The sequence below is a fragment of the Neodiprion lecontei genome, chromosome 4, assembly GCF_021901455.1.
Source record: "Neodiprion lecontei isolate iyNeoLeco1 chromosome 4, iyNeoLeco1.1, whole genome shotgun sequence".
In the NCBI taxonomy this organism is placed as follows: domain Eukaryota; kingdom Metazoa; phylum Arthropoda; class Insecta; order Hymenoptera; family Diprionidae; genus Neodiprion; species Neodiprion lecontei.
In genome coordinates, this window is record NC_060263.1 from 23621789 (window position 1) to 23633834 (window position 12046).

The 12046-nt window shown below is 34.8% G+C and overlaps 2 protein-coding genes and 1 long non-coding RNA gene across 3 annotated transcripts; 2 read left to right on the forward strand and 1 right to left on the reverse strand.

Moving 5' to 3' along the window:
- Nucleotides 1-130: 130 nt before the first annotated feature.
- Nucleotides 131-5806, forward strand: LOC107221904 (serine/threonine-protein kinase polo). Its single transcript, XM_015661077.2, has 7 exons — nucleotides 131-374; nucleotides 1336-1560; nucleotides 1771-1988; nucleotides 2236-2531; nucleotides 2705-2998; nucleotides 4488-4888; nucleotides 5029-5806. Exons 1-7 carry the CDS (start codon nucleotides 282-284, stop codon nucleotides 5224-5226), a joined length of 1725 nt encoding a protein of 574 aa, XP_015516563.2. The 5' UTR covers nucleotides 131-281; the 3' UTR covers nucleotides 5227-5806.
- Nucleotides 5807-6167: 361 nt separating this feature from the next.
- LOC124293918 lies at nucleotides 6168-7401 on the reverse strand. Its single transcript, XR_006903793.1, has 2 exons — nucleotides 7177-7401; nucleotides 6168-7109 (listed from the first exon to the last, which is right to left on the reverse strand). It is a non-coding gene; the product is annotated as an uncharacterized LOC124293918 (long non-coding RNA).
- On the forward strand, nucleotides 6946-9697 carry LOC107221894 (60S acidic ribosomal protein P0). Its single transcript, XM_015661061.2, has 5 exons — nucleotides 6946-7052; nucleotides 7397-7490; nucleotides 8008-8418; nucleotides 8583-8927; nucleotides 9479-9697. Exons 2-5 carry the CDS (start codon nucleotides 7437-7439, stop codon nucleotides 9617-9619), a joined length of 951 nt encoding a protein of 316 aa, XP_015516547.1. The 5' UTR covers nucleotides 6946-7052; nucleotides 7397-7436; the 3' UTR covers nucleotides 9620-9697.
- Nucleotides 9698-12046: the final 2349 nt, after the last annotated feature.

Consider the following 12046-nt stretch of genomic DNA (forward strand, 5'->3'; position numbering starts at 1 on the left):
TGTACAGGCTGCCCATGGGTAAAGCCTCGATGGCGAAGCGTACCAACAACAGAAAATTCGGATGTCACGTGACAAGTGGGACGTACGCTATTGGCTGGAACATCTGGATTCAAACATTAGAATCCGTTGCCCGTTCAACACGAAACAGCAGCCAGTTGAGGGCGAGTAACCAAGAGAAGCGGCCTTCGGTGTTACTACGTGTCTTATAACTGTGATTTTAACCGATTTCTAAGTTTTATACCTATACTGGACTGTGGCTCGAATTACCCGGAACAACAAAGATGTCTAAACATGACAAAGACAACGTTATTCCCGATATAATCCACGATGGAAATACGGGAAAGAGCTATATTAAGGGTCGTTTCTTCGGAAAGGTGAGTCTCCTCGAATATTAATCAACGTGTTGTCTCTCTTGCATCCTTCCCATGCCGAAAAATAGCAAAATCCTCGATCGCCGGCTTTGAGGGCGAAGCCAAAGATGAGTCAATCCTAAAGCCATTTCAACTTTCTGGGAATCAGTAGATTGAAGGCGAATTGATCAAACAATCAGATTCTGACACAAACACATTAATTCCTTCGAACAGTATTGCGGGACAACTGATTTATCGTTATTACTCTCTTCTTTTCCGATTAATCATTCTTCTCTGTATTACACATCAATCTAAATCTTTCGTTCATGTTTTCTTTATTCCTTACAACTAATTACACTACGTTTTGCATGCAGTGTCAATAGTCCTGATTCGGGCTTCTGCAAGGTCAAATTTTTGAACACTGCCACCATCAAGCCCATTGTTGAATTTCTGTTGTGCCCGGAAATATATGCTCTGAGAAATTGATGTTATTACTGGTGGATTAAGTCCAAAACGTCATTTGTCATACAGCTTTCAGCCTTTCACCTAGATATATCCAAACACTTGTTGCTCTTAGCCTTGTAATGTTTTTCAAAAAAACATTGCTTTATTCAAAACCCCATCAAGCATTACATTAGCAGTAACTTACCATTCGAAATTTATTTGCTAATTTCACATAACATGCCCGCAAATGTCAGATAGAATTATTATTTGCCCAAAAGATATCTTTTAACAATAAAGTAGAGCGTATTAGTTACCTCGTGAATTCTGATATACCTTCAGTTCTAGGCTTCCTAATAATTTCATTTAAGCAAAACAGAATTTAGTGAAACAACTTTGTATCAGCTAATATTTTAAGGAATCATTTGATTGATAAAATATTGTTTAAGATGAATCTTATGAATGAAAATTTTATATTTTATAATGAGGAATGATCACAAAAAATATGTTGTGGCGAATCTGTACTATGTTATATTTTTTCTAGGGTGGATTTGCAAAATGTTACGAGATCAAGGAATCGAAGTCTCATCATGTATTTGCTGGAAAAATTGTACCCAAATCAATACTGACAAAAGTCAATCAGCGTGACAAAATGACGCAGGAAATACATATTCATCAAAGTCTCACACACAGACATATCGTCGGGTTTCATGGATTCTTTGAAGATATCCAAAATATTTATATCATATTGGAACTTTGTCGTAAAAGGGTAAAGATTTCACATCAACCTTTTATATTTTATGCATCTTTTCAGAGAAAGCCATATTACTTTTTCAAATGTAAGGAATATACGTTTCATTCATGTAAGATTTCTAATCACCATTTTCTTGTTTGCACAATATCAGACACACTTTCCTCCAGTATACAAATTGGAATACCATGGCGATATATATCTGATTCGTTATATTTATTCTTTCAGTCAATGATGGAGTTGCACAAAAGAAGGAAAGCTCTGACAGAGTGTGAAACACGCTATTACATGAAACAGATCTTGGATGGTGTCGCCTATCTGCACAAGAATAAAATAATACATCGAGATCTGAAACTAGGGAACCTTTTCCTAGACGACGAATTACAAGTAAAAATAGGTGACTTCGGATTAGCTACAAAACTAGAACATGATGGAGAAAGGAAAAAGTAATCTCCTTATTCAATTATTATTATACGTTTATGGGGATCAAGTTTGTAATGTTAACATGGTGATAATTGAAAAATTCATTTCTTTCATTCCTAAAGTTCCAAAATAGGTACTTAAGAAAAACCTTTGTTATGTTAATGTTATCCACTTCAAGCTTTATTTAGAGACATAATTGATCTAAAACTTATTCCAAGTAGCTGGTCTTCGAATGTTAATAAACTACTTTGATTTAATTTCGGAAAATAGAACTTTGTGCGGAACTCCAAATTACATAGCTCCAGAAATTCTGATGAAATCTGGGCATTCCTATGAAGTTGACATCTGGAGTATCGGATGTATAATGTACACTCTTCTTGTGGGAAAACCACCTTTCGAAACATCAAGCCTCAGGGAAACATATGCTAGGATAAAACAAGTGCAATACAAAACTCCAGCTTTTCTGAGCAAAGCTGCAATGAATATGATTGCCAACATGCTTCAAGGGAATCCCACTAAACGGCCCAGTGTTAACAAACTGATCAAAGATGTATTCTTCACATCTGGTATTAAATATTTACTTTCTCAGGTTAAAATTCATAAATTAGAAGCATAAACAGCTGCTTCGTACAGAAATAACCAATTTCTTAAAAGTGAATGGTACCGTACGATTTAAGTGTACAAATGAGTTGTCTGAAAGTCAAGAAATTAAATTCGTTATTATTTACCAAATTCATAGGATTCTTGCCAACAAGTCTTCCAATATCTTGCCTCACAATGGCACCTCGTATGGATGCATTGGAAATGCACAATCAGCGTAAGCCGTTAACTGAAATGAATGGAAATGGATGTGGAGATATAAATGATGTCCTATTCAGAGTTCCGCAAAGTCCTGCTCTCAAGGGTAAAGGTATCGAAATGAGTGAAGAAAAAAAATTGGGTCTCGATATAAAGAAGATGTTACTCACACTAAAAGAACAATTAGCAACTGTACTCAAAACTAAGCCTGCCGTGGACCTCATCGCTTTTGGAGGTACATAGACATATATGACGCCACACGAAAAGTAGTAAATTCACATACTATTCCAGCCACAAATATTACACTACTAACAACCAGTTTTAATTTCACTAATTGATACTGTATATTTCCAATACAGAACGGCCAAGATCCTATCAGATTACCCTGGAAACATCAGGCATGGTTCTTCCAATCCGTGTATAATATTAATATACAATGTGTTTTTGTTCAGTAATCAATGCTTCTATTGCTGCAAATTGAGGACCTATAACAGGGTGGCGACAGACTAAGAAATCCAGGAATAGTCAGGAAATTTCGTCTATCCGGAAAAGTCGTCTATCGGGAAAAGTCAGGGAATTATGATGGATTGTAGGGAAAAAACATACTTTTTTTTTATAATTCGTTTTCAGTCTTCAGCTATGCTTCGTAAATTCAGTTAATCTAACTTTCAGAAATGGTATTGTTTAATCTCTAATTATTTTGTGTGAAACAAAGCAATACTATTTGTTTTTTAGATCCAAATTTATATATTCAAGGTGCGCAATTTCGCGAGATTTTGGTCATAAAAGCTGCCCAATATTACTTAAGTTTTGTGGGAAAACTTCAAAGAATTCTGAATTTTCTGATGGGAAAAGTCAGAGAGTTTTATTTGAGCAAAATTGTCGCCACCCTATTATATCTACTTATTTCCAATATTTAAGACTACAATCATTACAACTGAATTGTTTTACTTTGAAACAGGTCACCAACATTCTAAGTAAAAATAATCAGTGAAAATTGTCCTGGTCAATCATCAAATTTTCGTAGCATGACTAGAAACTTTGCTCGTTTGAATTACCTTTATTCATTTTTAATCAACATATATCTGAAATTCATGCAGAAGTATCTCTATTACAGCAGATTGTTGAGTGTATCTGACTTTTTGATTGAAAACAAAGTAGATGTACATGTAAATTATTTTCACAAAACATCACCATACTTGTTATCTGGAATTGCTTTATTTGAGTCTGTATAAATACTTTGACTCTTATTTATTACCTGTTCTATTATCAACCAGTGATAAAAATGTTGGTCAGTTAAATGCATGACAGTAACAATATTGATGTGCACTGTTTCCCTGTGAATGAATTGCTGTTAACAGAGAAATTATTTGATACAATTGTGTATTCTTTCTGTCAATACCTATTTAAGGTGAACAAAATTCCATTGCTCTTGAACTTATTGCTGTTGTACTATAAGCAGTCTCTCTCTTAAGGTTCACACCTACTAAATTTGACGTATTTAGAGTGCATTTCGCCTTATTTTGGTGTTTTCTGAAGTTGAATGAGTAACTTTTCAACGTGAAATTTTTTTTTCGTCGTCATCGATGGTTCAACAACTCATCTCTGTCTTCCATTGTTAAGCACACATTGTATATTGATGTGTACGATACTAGATTTTTCAACGTGAACTCCAATGACGTGGTGTTTTTTTCTTTGTTCCTTTCTTTCTTCAACTACTTTAGATGAGATGACAGATCCAGATGCACAACCATTTGTTTGGATCAGTAAATGGGTGGACTACTCAGACAAATATGGTTTTGGATACCAATTATCTGACGAAGGAGTTGGTGTGATGTACAACGACGGAACACGTCTGATAATGCTTGCGAACGGTTTCAATGTTCATTACATAAATCGTGAAGGATCAGAAGAATACCATACAGTTAAGGACTATCCGGGTCACCTGGACAAGAAGATGAAGCTGTTGAACTATTTTCAACGTTACATGAATGAACATCTAATGAAAGCTGGGGGATCGGTGGCTGTTAAGCAAAGTGATTCAATGTCCAGGATTCCCTACATGCATCAGTGGTTTAGAACGCAAAGTGCTGTAGTTATGCAGCTGACTAATGGATCTGTACAAGTAATTATAACTCGCACAGTTTTTCTTTTTCATCTCTGACATCCATCTGTTTGTACAATGTGAAAAAATTGTGAAGTTCGTATGAACATTGTGACTGGCCAGTGTTGCATAAATATATATGTCAACTACTTTTTTTTCAGATAAACTTCTTAGACCACACCAAGATCATAATGTGTCCTTTGATGGCTGCCGTCACATACATTGATAGTGAGAAAAACTTCCGAACTTTCAGATTCCAAACGATTCAACAACATGGTTGCACTTCTGGACTAGCAAAGAACTTAGCTTACGCCCATGAAAAAGTTGGTTTTATGCTGGTTACTCCGCAATCACGATAGTTTCATAACTCAATCTAGTACTGATTAAAATAATTAAGCTAATGATTAACCATATTATCATCCAACGGACGAGTAAGCGACGCCACATTCAATGCAAGAAATTTTAATGTCTCTCAACTTTTTTGAAGACACTTTTTATAATTACTGCTAGCTAGGTATCCAGACAGCCTGTTGTTAATTTTAATTATGTATTATTTTTTATGGATAGGTCTATAGTATTTTTCTATAAGCTTTTTTTTATGTGTCGAAAAGTGAGAAAAGTAGTAGGTAGAAGTTGATAAAAAGAAAAACCAAGAAAGTGGAAGAAACTTTTGTGATCATTGAATGATATTTCTAAGCACAAAACGAATAACTATTGAACTTTTAAGTGCGGATGAAATTAATTATATGTGATCCCACCTTAATAAGATATATACGTACACATCATGCATTTTCAAAGCTGGAACTTAATATGATTGTGCTTTCTGAGGACACAGAATACTGGCACTTAGTAAGGTCATTTATTTCAAAAGTACAATAAGCGTGCTACCTCAGATTATTATTTAAATTTTAACAAGTTCAAGCAGGCCAACATTTCTGTTCCAAGGATTCGAAAAAGGGGGTTCTATAATAATTATAAATTAAGAGTTGGAAGAAAATGAAGGACTATTACAATAGATCAGTATCTGTACGTTATCCTTGTAAGGTATCTCAATTGACTTGTTTAAATTTAAGCAACTGTACATACGTAGTGGTTAATTACGTCTTAAAAGGAGTACGATGAATACAAATACTAATCTTCAGAAACAAAAAGCTTCAATATTTCTAATTACGGAGATGAAAATTTTCACTACTACTTTATATTTTTATACATAAATGATTGCGCAGACCCCCCAAATCAATGTCGGAGTATAATTGTACAAAATAAACTGCCTGCACATGTACATTTTTCATCCATTAAAGAACTTATTCATGTAAATGTATTCGGTTTTTTTTCTTGTTTAAACATTTTAATTGTATCTATAAATGTGAGGGCAGTTTGTTCTGTAGCGTCTGGTTACTTCACAACTTAAGCGCAGTATTCAATAATAATAATAATAATATTAAAGTTTCAATTTCATATTTTTTTTTGTGTGCGATTGGTAAAATTACCTATAACTTTATAAGGTCAAGTTACTCTGGTAAGTCACTTGTACGTTCATAACAAATTTAATTTAACTCTATCTGTTAATGCTCTATAATTTTACAATTGGTGAACGTGTACAGGCATATTTGTTAATGTAGCTCAATATTGTAGAATAAAGAATCACGTGCAACACAATCGTTACTTGGAGATACCTCAATATAACTGAAGAATTCCATAGTCAATGTGTGAATGTAAGTACATATCTCGAAATTATTTTCGTCCCTATGCATGAGAAATTTTAGTTAAGAAACAACAATTCTGACAAATTTACTTGATTCAGGAAGTATATTATACGTAATCATTATTATACCAATATTTCAATAAATAAAATCTCCTTAGTTGAGTGTTTGAAAAGTGCGGTTACCTACTAATAAAGGAAGTTTGGCCTAGGATCCCTAGATTGGATTATTTACGGTGCGTTCCGAAATTTGTTGGCAGCGCTAAAAACTTCCTAAGATAGAGGCACAGCCAGTCATAAACTCGAGAGCGTGAAAGAGAATAAAATTACTAACAACACGAAGTGCGGATTTCGGAACGCACGTGCGATGATGGTCGCGAGTTGATTGGTTGGCATTAGAGATATCTCGTATTTCCTGGCATCCTTGCCTGCGCCAGGGTGACATCCGCTTTCTCTACCATTACGCCCGTTCATCCTGCTGAGGTACGCACGTTGATTATAGTCCCGATTTGTCGTAATTTCCACTGAATCCGGCACTTCCTAAAATCACAATAATATGAAAACTATAAGTTATCGCAATCGATTTACAGAAAATAATGTTCATTACCATCGATGGGAATTGTTTTACATTAAAATGTGCTGAAACTTGTTGCGAACATGTGCTCGTGGCAATCAGGCCACGCTTCACATATGCCGACCGGCTTTGTCAACCTGTGAGCTGACTAAACTTTAATTTTACTCAAACCAGCGGTGTCCTAGAATACGGTACATGATTCTCATGGACCAAAAGAATATTTAATGTAACTTCGTTTTCGTTTTTTTTTTAGCCCTTAAACTCCTTCGAGGTATCCCTACACGCACGTAAAGATGGGTAGGGAGGACAAAGCAACATGGAAGTCAAACTACTTCACCAAACTCATTGTAGGTAAACCATAGTTCGCCGTTGAAATGAAGTTAATTCGTTTATGTCATTATAACTTCACTGCATTCAGCCATTTTCTTATTGCGATCATCAACTGAAGAAATAAAATTACAAGTTACTGTGCTTGCAACACATGTAGCTATATAACTTTCAATAATACACTTATTATAATTTTTCAATCCCAAGAATATATTACAGATTTATTGCATGTAAATAGAAGGTTATACACACAACATTTTTTTTACAAAAATTAAAAAAGTAATTATATTTGATTGGGGATAATAGAAATTCCAATTTTATTAAAGGAACAAAATATCTAAAGTTGCAAAATTAAGAATATGTATCACACGAAAGAAAGAGAACAAATATTATTATTTGAGTAAAAGATTTATATCCATCATTTGTTAGATTAGTGGCATTATTAAAACTGTTCCATAAGTATTACAAATTTTTGAAAACAAGAGTACACAGCCCTGATATCTGTTATTCATTTTCGTACTATCTTGATGTTTGCAGCAACTTCTGGATGACTATCCAAAATGTTTCATCGTGGGCGCAGACAATGTTGGCTCAAAACAGATGCAGCAAATTCGTATGTCTCTACGTGGCACCGCAGTTGTGCTTATGGGCAAGAACACCATGATGCGTAAGGCGATTCGCGGTCACATTGAACGAAACCAAGCATTAGAAAAACTTCTACCGCATATCCGTGGCAATGTTGGATTTGTGTTCACTCGTGGAGACCTGGTCGAAGTTAGGGACAAGTTAATTGAGAACAAAGTTCGCGCTCCAGCTAGGGCTGGTGCCATTGCACCATTGAGCGTCATCATCCCTGCTCAGAATACTGGCTTGGGTCCTGAGAAAACTTCTTTCTTCCAAGCTTTGAGCATCCCGACCAAGATTTCCAAGGGTACTATTGAAATCATTGTAAGTACCATGGCAAAACAATAACAAGAATTTGAAAAAAATTTTATATTTAGATATATGGAATTTCTTATTGAAATTGGACTTGGATGAACTCATTATATTTATAACATTATGTAAAGTAACAAGCATTCCACTGTCTTCTCAACTCTAACTTAATATTACAGAATGATGTGCACATTTTGAAGCCTGGTGACAAAGTTGGAGCTTCAGAAGCTACCCTTTTGAACATGTTGAATATCTCTCCTTTCTCATATGGTCTTTTGGTTGAACAAGTTTACGACTCTGGCACCATATTTGCTCCTGAAATCTTGGACATTAAGCCCGAGGATTTGCGCGCAAAGTTCATGGTTGGTGTTGCCAACCTGGCTTCCGTCTGTTTGGCTATTGGATATCCTACCATTGCGAGTGCACCTCATAGTATCGCCAACGGGTTCAAGAACTTGCTCGCCCTTGCTGCTACCACGGACGTTGAGTTCAAAGAAGCCACCACCATCAAAGAATACATCAAGGTGAACTGTTTTTATTTTTACATTGTAATTATGAATAATATAAAATAATCCAGTTCTACTTATCAGTAACTAATGAATTAATGATGAAAGCCTCACGCGTCTGAAGAAAAGAATTCACATGCTAGAGCTAGAAATAGCTGAACCCACTAGCATGCCTTTTCTCAGTTGATATTTCGCGTTGAAACGCTGTCTGAATAACTTTAACTGTACCTCAATTTTTATTGTGGCGCCAGTAGCAAGTAAATTTTCGTCATGAAATTTTCCATTAATCACTTATTCAAGTCCAAGTAAAAATGCGTTCTGCTAAATTTTTAAAAATATTTTGAAGATGTGATTTATAGCTTTATGTAAAACATCTTATACATTTCTTTGGTACCGATAAATGTTTCAGTAGCAAATTTTTATATATATATATATAATATTATTTATATTGTGTGTATTTATATATATATATATACACACGACAAATGATTAGATGATCACTTGAGTTACTACGGTACTTGAAAGAAATACCCATCTGTATTGACAAACTTTTGCGTCCATTGCCATAGGATCCCAGCAAATTTGCTGCAGCTGCTGCGGCTACTGCTCCAGTTGCTGCTGCTGCGGCCCCAGCTGCAGAGAAGAAAGAAGAAAAGAAGGAAGAATCTGAGGAAGAAGATGATGACATGGGATTCGGTCTCTTTGATTAAACTATCAACTGTTCGACCTTGCATATGTTGCTGACGAAGTTTTATGCTGGCGTCTAAATAAAGTTGAAGAGAACAAAAGATTTTTTTCTCTGGTTGTCATATGGCTGCCAACCCATTTCCCGTATATCATTATATTCTTAAGCACAGGCATAGCCACGTACATTGAAGTTCGCCCGAAGTTGGAAGAAGTTAAAGGCTCGTACAACTGTGACTTGGCTGGTAACGTTTTCATTGAAAATAATATTTTATCACAAGCTGTGCGAGGGAATGGTTTCTTATTACGCAATTTGATGTGTACATATCGCATATGTAAGTATAATATGAGAAACGATAGACGTTAGTGCACGAGTCACAACACCCGATTAAGTTAAAGCTTCGATTAATATTGCGCAGGTATGTAAGATTACACATCTGTATGGTGATGGATAAATGTACGTAACTGATGAATTATTATTCAGAAGTATAAATGTGTGTTCAAAATTTTTGACGGCATTGGCAGTTCAAAGTTCTATACTGAAGGTAAGTTGCATGAAACCATGGATAACGAAATATCGTGAGTTGTAATTCAAAAATTCATGAAAACAACTCCCTGTTGTTCTCATTAAACGTCTTATACTGTGTACAGGTTTGTGACTCCTTTAAAAATTCTACATTCCATATTAGCAATTTTCTACAATTTTGTAATATTGGTTAAGCATTCCAAAATTGCTGCTGATGAAATAAGTGAATATTCTATCACACAAATTGAACAAAAGATTTTGCACGCAAAAGCAAAGATGTCGATGGACTCAAATCATAAAGAAGGTTATTAAGAAAAACACTAGTACACACGGAACTGAAAAACTTGCTTTGGAAAGTTGCTCAAATTGGAAGGCTTGAATTGTGGAGCAGATCTCGTTTACAATTGATCTAAATCACTGAAGTTGTACTGTTTTGAGTTTTGGCCGTGAAAAATAATGGATATAAACTAATAATGAAAAATTTTTGACCAAACTTCATGTAAATTGAATAAGAGTCTTTTAGAGTAACTATACTTTTTTTTATGTCTATATGGTCACTGTTTTATAAACGAATGTGGTAATACGGTCTGAAAACTTGGTGCTCATCTCCGAGGAATATTTAATTTTCCAAACACATTTCATCCGATTAGGCTTAATAATTTCTTAGGGACTGTCGATGAGGACCTTGCAGCGAATGAAATTTTTTCTAACCGGATCCATTTCGCACTTTTATTAAATTCTTCACCTGTCCGTAATCTGTGGTACTCTCATGAATACAAATGTTTCTATAAAGAATAATTCTATGATTTTATTAAGTATTTTCTAAAATCCAGACGAATAAATTTAATCTATCCTATCGAAGCCTGCAGCACACACGCGGAAACACCCTGCTGTAGACTTTCGGCGAGTCATTGTTAATATGTACGTCACAAACTTCATATATATTTATAAAGATAAGATGTGGAGGTGGTTCCCACTCGTCACAACAAACAACAGCGTGTGTTTTGTAGATTTATGAAGAATAAGTCACTCACTCTGCTTCTGAGTGACGTGACATCATTACCTCATCACTTAAATTATACTCATTCAAACAGGCTGTGAGACATAATGACTCAGGGAAAATGAATCTACAGTTATATGTTAAAGCGAATAATTAGTTGTTATATAAATATGAATCTGAAGTTTATGTGTCGCACCTTTCGTGCAATGATTATATCGTAAACGTAAAAGAAAGGATGACTCGATTTTCATTAGTAACTGATATCTTTCTATAAATATTGTCAAATGTACCTTGGTGAATTAATGTCCAAATCAAAGTATCCAGTTGTCTGTGCAGGGTGTATAATATAATCAATTTTGAATAACTATGTCGGTGAATTTAATTACTCAATATTAAGCTGATAAACACTTACGTTTACAGTCGCACTGTAATTGTGATACAATTACAGATAAGAAGGTACAAGTATACAAGTTGCAACACACACAGTTCAATACATCTCACTGATGCGTTCGAAAAATAAATTGCGAAGCAAAAAAATTATTTTGCTAAGACGGATTGTGAGTTAAAATTTGTAAAATAAATTATGCTAATGCTTGTGCGATATCAGAACCTTATAGAAGTCAGGCCGTGTTGATAATGATATTAATTGCTAGTTTGGAAAAAAATTGGGAATATGCCGAAAACTAATTTGCGAGTGGCGAAACATGTTTTTAATCGAAACAGACGTATTTTGCGGCCACAGATTAAAAGACACGGTTTGGCAATTACGTATGCCTATAAATAACGAATACATTCATTTTAGAAATATTTGATTGTGGCAATTAAAGACGTTTAAACTTTTAATTGAATGCAATTTACCGATTACCTACATGTCTCGTTCATACCATGACTCGGTATAAAATGATTAATAAAATTACCAATCACCAC